Consider the following 14,918-nt stretch of genomic DNA (forward strand, 5'->3'; position numbering starts at 1 on the left):
TGTACAGTTGCTGAAATGTAAAAAGCATTCTGTGAGCTCTGTAAACACAAGTCAAAGAATTTCATTACAGGTGTTAGCTTTGAGCTTTTCTGAAGCTGTGGGTGGTTTACACTGGGCTGAAAGTGTGCACTGCAGTGTTTTGATGTGTGAAATCACTGTGAAACATATGCAGCTATTGAATTTTCTCTTAATTTCAGTGCACAGATAGTTCAGTTCAAAAGTTCATTTCTCTCAGGAAGGCCTTGATTTAGGAAGCAAGCTGAAGAATTAGCAAACTAAGCATGTTTAGTTCCTGTTGGAGTTAATTCCATGTCTGAGTGCTTTATTACATGGGGCCCAAAATTGATCAGCATGTTCATTTAGGACTCCAGGATGCAAATCCCCTTCTTCTGGGAGCAGGGTCCGTCTCTCACAGCTTGTATAAGAAAAACTAAAGCAAAATAATGTAATTTTAAAAACTGCATTATGCTTTTGATAGCATTAGGAGTCTACTGCAAGTCCTTTAGACATTTCTGATTCTAAATCCCATGTGTGAAATCTGAGATACATTGTTCACACCCAACTGTTAGAGCAGTGGTGTGTAATTTTATATTGGAATTACTGATAGTTTTGATGATAACTTTCTGATTTTAATGGATGATATGTTTGTTGGGAAAGGGATGGGAAAGTGAGGCTGTGCAGTCTCTGAAAAAAGCTTCTCTTCTATGTTCCTGCAGCTAGAAGATGCTCAGAGTAAAAGGCAGGAGAAACTTGTAGAAAAACACAAGGAGATCCGTCAGCAAATACTGGATGAAAAGCCTAAGGTAAAGAGTTTTTGAACATATGTTACACTGCTAAAAGTGTCCTTCAGGGAAGAAAGTGTTCTTGCAGCAGGTAGGCTGATGTTTAAACATGAGAGGATCCGTTGGCAGCCTCAAAGCCACCGTCACTAATATTCAGGGTGAAAAAAGTCAAGTGGCAGCCTAGCGTGGAGCACCACTCCGGGTGCAGGTGTCAGAAACTGGGCTTAAGTGTTTTAGCACTCGTGTTGCTGAGAAGCCTTCAGTGTGAGAGGTGCTCCTGGCCAGCAGAGTGTGCCCTTCCCTCCTCTGTGCCCCAGCGGCACGGGAACAAAACACAGTTTACATTCGAAAAGCAAAAGAGATATCTCCTTAGCATGCTCCCCGCAGGTGCTCGTGGTCGTTGGTCAGGATGTATTTTTGTGCAAAACAACGAGCTTTTCCGTGATAATAGTGCTTAATATTCTGCATTGCTTGCTGGATTTCCTCCCTTTGTTTTTGTGTTGCATCTGCACTGTGACATTCTGAAATACATGTTCTGATCTTTGTGACTGTGGGCTGACTCTTGCTCCCAGTAAAGCTGGTGGCAGTCTTGCCCTTGACTTCAGTGGAGAAGGCTCAGAGCCCTCCACCTGTCCGTGATTTTTCCTGTAGAAAGACGTAGGGAACTATGTAATCAGACTTCCATATGGAGGGAGACTTGTTTTCAGCAGAGTTCATATCCAAGTATAATCCTTCACAGCCCATTGTGTCATGTCTGCTTTCATTTCTTCTGCTCTTGCTCAGACGTGTGTCCTCAGCTTCACTTTTCATTTCTTGTCTGTGTCCACAGTTCTAATGTTTTGTGCTTGTATTACAGCTGGAATTCTAGCACTGGGTGTGAATTAATCAGTGTTGTCATGTCATTTCTGTGAAATAGCCAGAGAATAAATTAGGCTAAGGTCTGAATAGCCAGAAGTTTGCAGTACTTTGGAAAAATAAAAATGTTTGCACTTCCAGTTTCCCACTCATCTTTTTAAAATCATGTTCATAAATGAGGTGGAACTTTTTGATGTTGTGGGCATCTGGGTGTAAAGACTATACATAATATTATGTTTTATATTTGGTGCTGTAGGATCATGAGCTTCTCAGGCATGTGAACTGGAATTGAAACATTGGAATTTAAAATGCCAAAGAATAATCTGCAAGTACTTCTAACACTGGCTTTTACTCAATACTTGAGCACTTGATTACTTCTCTTCGTGTTCTTTCTTTTATTCTTGATTTTATTTTTTTTTTTAATTTATTGGTGTACTGAGGAGTAGCACAAAGCACTGACAGTTTGTCACTGAGCACTTGAGTTATGTTTTGAAAGATTGTGCTGGACTGGCAGTGTAAGACTCTTCCATCAGCTGTCCACGTGCCAAGCGTTAGGTCATGGCACAGAGCAGCTCCAGATCCCTGTTTTCCCCTGGATCTGGCCACCAGTGAAAGCACTGCAGTGCTCATCACTCTCCAGCCCTCCTGAGACACCCTCTGCAGTACATGTGTCTCCCAGGGCCTGGCTGCAGGGCTTTTTTTCCTTCCCCACGCACTGAAACAGGCACTTTGCTGGATTTATGGTGGTGTGTGCCTCTTGCTTGCATGAGAGGATTTAGGGAAAACATAATTACTCATTTTATTAAGTCTCTTTTTATGTTTTGCTTCGCGTCCGTATTTCATATCCATATTTGCTTCCTTAGTGACAGGGCCTGTGATATAAAATAGATCAAATGATTTCCCAGCTGAGGAGAGCTGATGTATTTTATGCAGGCAGCAGCCTTCCTGGGGGCTGCTTTTTTAACAGCCCAGCCTCTCCTGCTTCAAACACCCACTAAAATTTATGCTAGCCGTGTTAAAAGGGTTTTCTGGCAGTATCAACTTGGCCCCAAACAAAGAGCTTAATATATTAAGAGGGAAAGAATCTTCAGTATTCTTCCCAATAATTCCACTGGAGACAGATTTGCCATCATCAGTCACTGCCACGAGGTTATTTATTACTGACTCACAGTTTGTTGTGTTCTGACTCTGTGCACAGAGCTCTTCCCCAGCCAGGAAGAATCCTGTGTCACAAAGTGTTGCCAGCAGGGCTGCCACACTGCTGGGGTTTTGTTGGCCTTTCTCAAAGTGTGAGTTTGCAGCTTTCTCTCTTGTGGCGTGCGGAGGTCACCAGAAGAAAATTTGCCTCAGAGTGCTGACATTTTAGACAACAGTTTTTAGAAACTGCCCAGACTGGATGCAAGTCAGTTCCCTGTACTGGAGGCAGGGGTTTGGGGGTTTTTTTGTTTAAAATACCATATGTCAAGATGAAAGTGCTTAACTTGAGACTGATTTACACCCTAAACTCTGCCTCTCCCTCATGTATGTCATTTCTTTTTAATGTTTGGATGTAAGGCTGTTTTGCAGCTTTCATTTGCAGGGCTATTGTATAGCAAAAAGCTTTTTTTCTCCTGTAAGAGCTGGAAACTTCCTGAACTGGTGCTTTTAGGCATAAAGTTGGAAACAGTTCTTCAACTTCTTGTGGTACTGCTGAAGTCAGGGCAAGCATTGGCTTTAGTGAGGCCCAAAGGTCATACTCTATCTGTGTAAATAATGATGAGATCTTTATGAAAAACTAATCTCTGCTGCTGCAGAAACTAGGAATTGAGTGTTATAATCAAATCTGTGTTGGTGTAACCAGGCCAACCACTCCCACAAACATGTTTGGCAAAGGAGACTATCACCTAGTTAAGAAGTCAAGTGCTGACTGACTCAAGGTAAAAATTCTCTGTCTTACCATTTTAGTGAAATCATATGGGAAACAAAGTTCAGATCTCTCCTGCTGCTCTTTCCTCACAGCATCATTACCCAGCAAGGCTGTTTGTATTTTCTATCACTCCTTATTTTTCCCTGCATTATCTACTGGCAGCTATATTATCAGCAACAACTTGTATTTTCTTTCTCTCCCATTCTGCTTCTTTGTCTCCCCCTCTTAGTCACTTATACACATTAAGCTTGTCCTGCCTTTATCTTCTTCCCCTTGGGCATCTCCTCTGCCTGCTGTGGAGGCTCTGCAGAGAGACAGCTCTTTCCACTGCAGTGTGTATCAGAGCAGGGTGTGATTCTGGATTCTCCATGTGCTGGCTCACATTGTTATCTGAGCTCAGAGCGGTCCATGGAGGACGGGCATGGTCATTGTGTCTCAATTTCTGTGTCCTCGACAGCTTGTGCATCAAATTAAACATAAATCAAGTGCATTTCCTTCCCCCCCACACACACCCTCGCCTCCAATTTCATTGTAATTACAAAAATCAATACACGTGAGACACGACAAGGAATTAATTATTTTTCGGGGAATCGACTCAGTTACAGTAAATAGGCCCAAGCCTCCTCTAATTGAAATCAATGGGAGTTTTGTTAGTCATGCTCACGGGTCAGAGCTACACTTAAATCTCAATACAATAGCTGCTCCTGCAGTCAGCTCCTGCTCCCAGCAGAGTTATCTGCATTCTGTGGGCTCCAGTGGGCCGTGCTCTTGCAGCCCCACTGCCAAGGGAGATGTAACTCCTGTGGTTCCTCAGCCCGTGCTCGTGTTTCTGCTCACACTGACCACAGCCCCAGCATAGCCAAGGCCTGCCAGGTGGGCTGGGCTCCTGGAGGGATGTGGAAAATGGCATATTCAGGGAGGGCTTTGTCTGTGGGAGAAGGTCCAACAGGTCTGCAGAGGCACCAGGAGCTGTGCAAACTTTGCCCTAAGTGTTACAGCTCTGCGCCCTTCCAAATGAATGAAGAGAATGTACAGCCTTAAGGTGTGCAACTCCTTTTTTCTCTCCTCGAAAAGTATAATGAAAACAATTTTTAAACGTTGTCAATCAGTTCTTGATAATGGAAAATAGAGGCATCTGATGCATGCTAACTCACTTTCATACATTTATGATCTCCTAATTTGGCACATGTTATTAATTGCACCCTGCGGGAGTTGACACTTCTACGTCCAATCAAAATTAATATTAACACTGCACCTGAAAAATTTATGAAGGCACAAAATGATGAATATTTAAGTTACAGAACAAATTAACAGGATGCTGATCTTTTGCATCAGTCAAGCCTCTCATGACTCCGGGATCTTCTTCCCATTCCATAGGGCTGGAAAGGCCCTCCAGGGTCTGGACACTGACTCCTTTCTCCCTGGTGTTATAGAAATGAAGGTGTTTGAAAATCTGTAGATTTCAGATCGATGCTTTCTGATTTCCTGAGATATCTAAACCCACGTGATTGCTCCAAAGGCTGCAGCTTGCCCTGTGATTTAGGTGACACTTGGGGGTCATTCTCATGCAGATGATGCCGGTGAGTTAAATGGAGCTGTTACCTGACACAGGGTCAGCAAATGTGTTTTACAGCACTTTTAGATGTTATTTCAGTTACCCTCAGAGCTCTATTTGCTCATCTGGAAGGGAACAGCTCTGAGGAACTTTGATGAGTATTCCAGTGTCGTGTCAGCTCACTGCATAATTCACGACAACATTGCCCTGTCCTCCACAATCCCTTTTTGATCCTTTACACCTCTGCGGGAAGCCAAGCTGTCTTTTGGGCTAACTGCACTTAATTCAGACACTTCCAAAGGCATTCCAGCTCAACCTCAGGCAACTCTTCAAGAATTCGGGGGAAGGAGTTTGGAGCAAAAGGTTATTTCAGTTTACTGAGTTTCAGGAGACTTTGCGTTGCCTGGATTTGGGTTGAGTGGTGGAAGTTGCCCTCCTTCACTAGTCTGCAGACTCATTGCAAAGAAAAACAGGAAAGAAATGAGTTGATAGCCAGTGTAATATTTAAAAAATTCTCCTTTTATTTTCTCCCCGTTTAGGTAAAAATTTCTTTTGTTAGTTCGCTCAATTTAAACATTTCCAAAGTTTAAAAAGAAATCTCCCTTGAATCTGTGGCTGCTAAACTAGAATTATTTGTGGCATTATCTGCCAAAAAAAGCAGAGAATTAAGAGGATTGAAACAATTTACTGTTTGTTTCGCTGTTCAGCTTCGGGTTTTGGTGCTTTTGTATTCATCAGAGGGGAATAATAAAATGTTTCTCTACCTCATTAAATGGGCAGCAGCATGGAGAAATGAATGGAATTTTCTGAGCCTCAGTGAACAACAAATATTTGAGGGGAATATTTGAAAAAACCAAAATCTAGACTGAGATTTCCCAATCTTCCTGTGACTTCATCTGGCATCTTCCCACTTCAGGATCAGAGGTTGCATTTAAATTTTGGGATGCAGTGTTCCCAGCCTGTTCCCTGGAGGATCCTGGCCCTTTGCTCAGCACCTCTCAGCGTTAAGCCCCAAGTGACCATCAGCCTGACTGTCTATTTAATAAACTTAGAACAGCTTAAGCCCTGATGGTTTTTGAAGTGTTGTATTAGTGCAGTTGCTAAGCAGTCCCCAGCTGCACAGTATTTTTTTTAGGGGAAACCAGGGTTGTCCCTTTTTTTTTTTTTCCTGTTTCTCCCAGTGGATAAACTCTGCTGAATGCACTCTCAGCCTGGTAATTGAGTAGTAAATAATCTCACTTCACTCGTTAAAATTAAACAGTCTGACCTTTATCCTGTGCCAGTTTTATACCAATAAAACTTGCTTAAGTTCTGTGAAGTGACTACCTCGTCACTAGGCCTGAGATCCAAAGAATCCAGTCCCAATAACAGGATGCTCAGAGGGATATTTTTAAGACCTTGCTTGTTTACATTTTTCTTCACAAATCCACATTTTAAGTGATTGTTTATTTTCCCAGCAGAATAAATATTACAGTGTGAGAAATGGGTATCAGGTCATAAAAGACACATCTAACAATTTGGGGTGATATTTGTTGTGCTAATTAAGTGTCTTCAGTGTTGCAGTTACATATTCTTGGCAACATTAACTTTGAAATGAACAAATCAACTCATTTCCAGTGTGAATATGGAGAATGGTTTTTTAATTTATTTTATTGAATGCTGGTATCAGTTCATTTAAATAAAAATGTCACCAACCCTTTGTAGGAAGAATGTAAACATCAAGAAATATGAAAATCTGGTCAAATTAAATTGGAGTTTATTGATAGAGGGAGATATTTTTCATGGATCGTTCTAGTGGAAGTCAGAGGAAATCTTGGGTTTGATGTGGAGCTGCAATAAAAGGGGAGATAAATTACTGGAAAGGGCAGACTTTTTTCAGTGTTTCGCTGGTGTAAATCAAAAGGAACATTATCAAGTGAGCAGTGTCGCTGGTGATTTAAACACGTTAGTGAAGGCAAGAGGATGGCCCATAATGGAGGTCATGGGGCAGGCAGATTGGATTTGTGAAGGGTAGTGAGATGTTCCTGGATAGCATGCTAATAAATTAGAACTGTTAAGTTGGGTCATGTTCTCTTAAGAGAAGTGATTTTAGAACCCAGCTACCATCTGTGGACAAAAGGATTCACAGAAAGTTATATTAAAAACAAAAAAAGGCACAAATTTGAGAATTCTTCCTGGAAAAAAGAAACTTTGTGGATTTTTTTTTTCCTGATTTGCACAAGTGAATCTGTTCTGTATTTTACCTCCCTAAGATAAGCACGTGGCTCATCTCTCGGCACACTGTGGTTAATTATTTAATTAGCCTTCCTGACACAAGAAAGATGAAATCTGAAGTGGAGCTGAGGCTGTGCTGTGGTCCCAGCTGCTCCCCACTGCTGTCCAGCTTTGTGGGATACAGCCCAACACCGGGAGAGGTCCCTGCTGCTCAGGAGCTCCCACATGGCTGGAGGGGAAGCAAACTAACTCTCTGTACCCAAAGTAACTCCCTGTACCCAAATTCAGAGGCAGCACCCCCAGGCTCCCTGCTGGGACTGTGCAGAGGTGAGAGGCACAGAATGGTTTGGGTTGGAAGGGGCCTTAAGGACCATCTCATTCCCGGCCCCTGCTATCGGACACCTTTCACTGGACCGGGTTGTTCCAAGCCCCATCCAGCTTTGCATCCACACTGCTCCACACCACCCCTGTGGCTCCTGCCGCATCCCAGAGATGCTGGATGGCAGATTAGCCCAACTAGGTGTGACTAATGAGCAATAAAGGTGTCGTTATTTACCATTATGCAGATAAAAGATGTGTGTTCCCAGTTCCTAAAGGCACAGGCCGGGATGATCCATCAATCTGACAGGAGAGACCTCCTTTCCTGGCAGTGGGGTCGTTGTTTCAGAACACCCATCCCCACGTGCAAACAGACCCACTGGTTAAAAGCAAGAAAATACTTTGCTTGTACAGTAGCAGATTTTACAGTTCTGCACTGTTCCTCTAATTCTTTTACGTGCTTTATTTGAGTTAGAAAGCAGATCAATTAAAGGGAGAAGAAGGAAATATTAAATTGCTATTAAAGTGATCAACCATGTAATAAACATCAAAAAGTAAAAGCTACGTTTTCTCCCCTTGAAACGTAGAATTAGAGAATGGTTTGGGTTGAAAGATTCCTTAAAGACCATTTCATTCCAACCCACCTGCCATGGGCAGGGACACCTTCCACTAGACCAGGTTGCTATGGGCTCCATCCAGCCTGGCCTTGGACACTTCCAGGGATGGGGCAGCCACAGCTTCTCTGGGCAAGCATAAGTTACTGAAGTAGACCTAACTTATAATTTTGATATTTGTGAATAGTTAGTCCTTGTCAAAGCAAGTGAAATTCCTATGCAGAGAAGAGTGCAGTGTGTTCTACCATAGACTGAAAACTGGGAAATGGGTGGGGAAAATGAATATGTAGCTTCTTTCTGCAAAGTCGAGTTCAGGATGATAATAACATCCTAGAGAGAGCACACTGCCTCTAGAGAGAGCACAGAGGGTTCCCCTGTGTACTGTAGGTGACTGAGGATGACAAGAAAATGCCACCCTGGAGTGAATAGTGTGTGACACTGGAAGGCCCCTTATCTGTTCTCGGTGGCCTCGAACACTTTCACCTGCACTGTCCCATTCTCTGCTCGACCACAGAGCACATGTGTTGGGGTTAAGGCAAAGTGCCGGCTGTCACTCGGGCCCTGCACTCCTCTGACCCACTCCTGCACTCCCTGTGGTGCAGCAGTCACTGCTTTCCACAGCAAAAAAATTCCCAAAGAGGGGACAGGTGGCCAGCAAGGTAGCAAGTGCCTGTGAGAAAACAGAGCACGAAACTAACTGGTGTGTTAACATTGCGGTCTCTGAAGAGAAAACAACTGAAAGAGATGTTAAAAAATTAAAGAAGCCGGGGACTGCAAACGTTTTGTGTCAGGATGTTTAGCTTAGGCTGCACAATATTTAAGCCTGACGAGAGAAGTCTGTGCTGTGGAAATGTTTGTGGTTCTGCAAAGGCAAGTGCTCTGCATGTTAAATCTCAGCGAGCAACAGGGCACTGCAAGCTGTTGACTCCCCTTCACCTTTCCGTGAGCTGGGATAATACTCCAGGAAAATACATTATAAAACACAAGCTACATTATGCATGGTGTGTGCATTAGGTAGTATGTTTGAAATGCACGGTGGTGCACACAGGCATTCCTGGTGCACACACAGCATCTCATACACACGCTCAACACTCTCAGTCAGTCAGAGAGAAACACCACAGAGGCAGAACCAAAGGCTCTGTACAACCATGCTCATCATTAGAGCTACAGCAGCAACATATTTCTTAATTATCAGACCTTCAGTGCAACGTGACAAATGATGTGAGATTCGGTTTGACACAGCTAATGGAAAAATGTTAAAAGAAATATTAATGCTTGGCGTGCGAACTCATTAGAGGGATGTTTTAAAATGCATAAAATGGGGGGAAAATATGTTCTTTAATGGACAGAGAAATAAAATCAGTGGTCCTGCAAAGCTTGTAGTGTATGAACAGTTTTGTATGTGCAGGTCATTTGTTAGGATAGTGTTCATGGCTTGGTGCAGAATCAGCCTGCAGAGCAGAGGCACTACTGGAAATAATTCCGTGTGTCTGTACAGGAGGGAGTCGTGGACACTGAAGTGCCTGTTAAAGGTGCAAGTTGCTTTAAGCAGGACACCCACAAGATGGGTGCTGGGTTCATCTTATTTACACTGAGACACTTTAGGACAAAAAATAAAATGTTAGAAAGGTGTAACAGAAACAGCAAAGGTACTGTGAGAGTTTCAAAAGTAGACCTGAATTAAAAAGGGTATTTAAAACCATCAAGAGAATAGCCCGTTTCAGGGGGGCAGCTGGGTTGATTTTAGAAACAACAAACATTTCTGCAACGAGAAATGCTGTTGTTTTGAGAGGCAGGATCTTTCCCAGGAATTGAAGAGTACTCAGCTCGGTAGGGGAAGAAAACCCTGCACATCTAGAAGGGACAGAAAAGCGACAGGGCAACCAGCACCTCAAGCACATATTTGCAGTGCAGTGTGGGTGAGCTCTCAAGGGTCTGGCAGCCCTCGAGTCAGTAGCAGAGTAGCTGGGAAGGATGTTCCCTGGAAAGATTTCTTTTCATTAAATTTCTCCTGTGACTCACTTGCAACAAATCAGTGTTTTCTGCCACAGGAGCTCCCCAGAGTCGCTGCAGTTGCATAACCCAGGGGCTGGGGGTGATCCCGGGCTATCGGCTGGACTGGAGTGACTCAGTGCGTTTCCCATTATTCAGCCCTTGTTTGGAAAGGGATTCTTGCCCAGAGATTGTGGAGGGTGACTAAGCACGTAAACTGCAGCTCTGTACCTGTAAATGATCTCTTTTGTGGAGTCCTAGAGGTCTGTAAGCTTTGTGTGGAATAAGAGGATCTGCCTGAGAAGGGTAGGCCTAATCCAGGTAGGAGCTTAGGTGGGAGCCTGGCTGGTCAAGGCAAAGTCTTGTAACGTTAACTTTTAACTTGTAATGAAGTCTTGTCATATTGAGTTTTCCATGTTATGAGCATGGTGAAAGTTCACAATTTCTGTTCTTCTTCTCCCCCCCTAAAAAAACCTGAAAGAAAAACCAGAGTCTTGATGTTCGTCTGATTGAGAACTAGTGAAGGCATCAGGGAGAAAATGAGAAATACCAATGAAAGGAGGTGTACTGGGAAATGCAGTATAGATTCTTGGCTAATTCTCAATTACTGGATTTTTCACTGTATATCCAGGGATTGGATATGTCCTAGTGGCAACCTAGAGTTCTGTGCTCAGGAGTCTGTGAGCTGTAAGCCCAACGGACTTTACTCTGACGAGCAGTTCAAGGATTCCAGGTTTATTCAACAGGGTGCAACCAGTGTGTGGCTGCAACACCTGCAGTGCTTTTGTTTTGAAAGGGCCAAACAGACAAGAGAGTTTGGAGGCGAAAGATTGGATTTCATCAGATACAAAACTTGTTAGCTTATATTTTCAGCATGAATAGATCTAAATGTATTTATATCAAAATACTTCGCTGTATGTTGGGGTTTTTTTCCTCTTTCGGACCTGATCAGTCCTGTTAATTGTTCAAGTACAGTTTCCAGCAATATTCTACATTTCCTTTGATTTGTCTCACTCATTTCTTGAAGTGAAGGTGACTGCTGACAAGCAATTTTATGCCAGTTTTAGTGAAACAAACACCCTTGACTTATAAGTCCGAGAAACCTCCTAAACCCCTCTTGGCAACAGAAAGAGACCTCAATTACCGGGAGATAAGAGGAGGGGAGTAATTTCTGTGGTACCATAATGTTACCCACTGTCTTTTTTTTTGAGAGATGTGCATATGCCTATGCACACATGCTCACTAGGCATATTAAGAACATGACTGTGCTGTGATTGTAGAGATTAGTTTGATATGTACATTTTGGATGCGCCTGTGAAACTACAGTTACAGCCTTGCAGAGTGTAACATTCAGTGTTATAAAATGGTATTAGTGATCTCCAGACTGGCTCATGACAGTCTGAAAAGGTGTGGTGCCCCACTGACCTGGTTTGGTCGAGCCAAGAGAAAGCAGCACAGAGCCCTGAGCGTGGCCGTGCAGCTCAGGAATGAGCAGCAGCTGATCAGTGGTTCAGAGGCCTCACCCCCTGCATTTCACTCTGCAGCAAACACAGCCCTAACCTTGTGGCTCCAGTGCCTGCCTTAGACAACATCAATTACCATCATTCCTGCTTATCTGTGTGCAACTTCCCCGGTGCTCCTGGAACAATATTAGGGATTTGTTAGGTTAAGCACGTTTGAGACCTTGAGGTGTTTAGATAATAAGGGGTATATAAATGCAAATTAGATAGTAAATATAGGAGAAAGTCATGGAAGGAGGGTTTCATTGAGAATTAACTGCTAGGTAAATTCTCTTTTTAGCAATCCCTGTGTAAACTGCAGTGACTGGTCCCTCCAAGGAGAGGCTCTTTGCAGTGCTTAAGCAGGTACCTGTTTCTCAGGGCTCTCATACAGAAGGAGCTCAAACACATTTATATCCTCATCCCAAAGATTAACACGTCGTGAATACTGACAGATTGCAAACCAGGGAGATGGATTGGCAGGGGAGAGGACAAGGGAAGCATCAAAATGCCATCCTGCATTCCCTTTGTGTGTGGCTTCCCAATTAATGTGTTGACTCTCTCCTCTTAATGGAATCTTTACCTCCAGAGCCACATAAACCATTCTGCTTAGCACTGTTTATTTTTTCACTCCTGTTTATTGGGAGTGCCTAGTGTGATAGCTTGAAAACAAATGTTCCCTCTCTTCCAATCACTTCCCTTTCTCATTTTTCTAATTGGAAATGACATTTTTAATTTGCTTCCGTGTTTATTAGTCAGGCATTCCTGCTTCCTGGGATTATCCTGATGCCTTGACCTCCCTACCTGCCCCGTCTGGCGTGGGAGATGGGGAAAGCTCCATCACTGAGAATTTATTGTGACAAAGTTCAGATTAGTAGGGGTAGTTTCACAGTTTGACATTCTGTGTTATGGGGATACTTCGAGGAGTGAAATGTTTCTACCCTGAGTTTTCTGCTCTATTCTGGCAGGCAATTCTTGCTCCTGCAGACAAGATGTACCAGACTTCTTGCTGCTCTCATTATGTAATTATTGTGTACCCAACATCACTTGCTCAGTCATGGAGTTGTGTAAGGACATTTACAGACTAATCGAGATCCTCTGGTTTTTTGAACTCTTGTATTTTTCTTTGATTTTATCTTTGGCTGAAGGGCAGCATCCCAACATTTTTAATTTTCTTTACACGCAGAGTACAGAAACTCGGTGATGATCACCTTGCCTGTGATGCTGCTGTCATCAGTGCTCCTCTACTCAACCCTTCCCTACCCCATTTCACTCAGATTCGCTCGCAGTTTGTTGTATCATTAAAAAATAATGTGACTTTCTAGCTCACAGGAATACAGAAAATTGTAGCATTTAGAGTCGATGACATATCGTGAAAAAAATTCTGCGGCGTTTTGTGTTGGTTTGCTGAGTTCACTGTCTCCTCACCTGCAGACACACTTACTCACTGTGCAGAGGGCACTGGGGAGTGTCCTTTCTGTGGTGCCTTGCTGATTGTTTTCCTGATGGCAAATGGCTTTGCACAGCTGCCACTGAGGGCACTGCTCTCCAGTAACATTGGTGATGGCTTTTCAGGTCAAGGCTCCTGTTTCTCCTTCAGACACTGGGCAGAGTTACTGTCTGATGCAAAAGCCTGTGACAACAGGCAATATTAATAAAACAGCATGAAACACTCTCGGTGTGTTATTCACCTTATGAGAATAGTAACAGCTTGGCCTAGGTTTTATATGAGGAGCTGCCTTTGGAGCAGTAATTGATCCCACACCATCTTTTGCCTTACTAGATTTGCATTTTCCCGTGGAACTACCTTGGATAAGATCATCTGTTCTATCCTACACTGCGTGCAGTGCACTATTATTGTGATATAAAACCACAAATAATTCATATTTAATACTCCAGTTTCTCTCTCAGGAGTTTCCTGTCAGTAGGCAAAGGACCCCTGGATAATCCTCAACTGGCCCTCACAGTCTTTTCTGCAGCTCCTGATGCTCTTCCTGCTTTATCCTGTCACTCACACTTGAGTCCTCGCTACACAAAACTTAACAATATCATTTTTGTGCAAGTGCATGTGCAGCCCTGGATCATTAGTTACTCCAAGTGTGGCTCTTGAGACATCAGGAATCAGAGGAGCCTTCCCCCAGCACACACCATATTGCTCCTGCCAGGCTTCCCCTCGTGGCTGGGGGGAAACAAAGCAATATCCGGCAGCAGTTACACGTTACGTATTTTTTACTCATTTCACATAATAGCTTTTAAAATGTTTCAAACGCTTGGCAGCTTCCATTTCAGTTATGGGTGTCTTTAATAAGCAATTAGATACAGGCTTTGGGGGCATTCTTTGTCTCCTGAGCGTGTTAATTTGTAAAGAAGCAAAATTTCTAACTTGCCTCTTAACTGCCTCTTAACCAACTTTTAACCCACAATTTAATCACGTCTCCCCTTTCATTTCATCTTGTGTGTTGCACTTCCCTCTTTGTTTGATGCAGAACACAGTGTTGGAAGATGCACACCACAACATTGTCCTTGACCTCCCCGTGACTCCTTAATTCCTTACTTGTTGCTGTTGGGTTTCAGTCTTTCCTGCTGTTACCCACCAGTAAAGAAACTAGGATTCAGTTCCTCGTGAGTGACATTTGGGGGTTATTTCTGCTGAGTTATGTTCAGTTATGGCAGTGGTCCCTAGCAGTTCATATTGCATGTTGCAGTGTTAATAATCAGTCTGTGGCCTGAATAGGAAGTAGCCCTTTGTGGAGGCTGCTGACTGATCCAGAACGTGGCGGATTCCCTCTGTCCATGGTTTATCTGCTGTAGACGTTTCTTTTCCAATGCATTTTCTTCAGGAATGTTGTGTCCCTGGGCTGTGCTGTCTCAGGATGTTCAGTCAGAGGCACCAGACAATCCCAGTGCACAGTGAAGCTCCTCCGCCTCATCCACAGGGCTCGGATCAGCCTGAGCTTTCCCTGGATCTCAGCCCATCAGATGAAGCAGCTTCTCTTCTCCACTGCCAGAAGTCAGGCTTTCCCAGTTTCCACTTTTTCCTTGTTCTTCCCCAATTTGTACTTTTTCATAGCCAAACTCTCTTGGCAGCTCAAGGTGAAGTGCAGTTGAATGTTCTCTCTGTTGCTGACAAAGACAGCCCCTGTTGGGTGGTTTGATTTCACCTCTGTCACCATTTCAGCAGCA

At 43.4% G+C, this 14,918-nt stretch overlaps 1 protein-coding gene across 2 annotated transcripts in view; it reads left to right on the forward strand.

Annotated features, from left to right (window-relative positions):
• The window catches only part of PLCB1 (phospholipase C beta 1), a 344,064-nt gene that overhangs the window by 289,033 nt on the left and 40,113 nt on the right, over positions 1-14,918 (forward strand). For both annotated transcript variants that reach the window (XM_051792771.1, XM_051792772.1), the window contains exon 31: positions 717-803. In XM_051792771.1, coding sequence (XP_051648731.1) covers positions 717-803 — 87 coding nt within the window. The remainder of the gene's footprint in view (positions 1-716; positions 804-14,918) is intronic.

This window comes from Manacus candei, unplaced genomic scaffold (assembly GCF_025592945.1).
Source record: "Manacus candei isolate 608988 ecotype Guabito, Panama unplaced genomic scaffold, ASM2559294v1 h1tg000035l, whole genome shotgun sequence".
NCBI classification, from domain to species: domain Eukaryota; kingdom Metazoa; phylum Chordata; class Aves; order Passeriformes; family Pipridae; genus Manacus; species Manacus candei.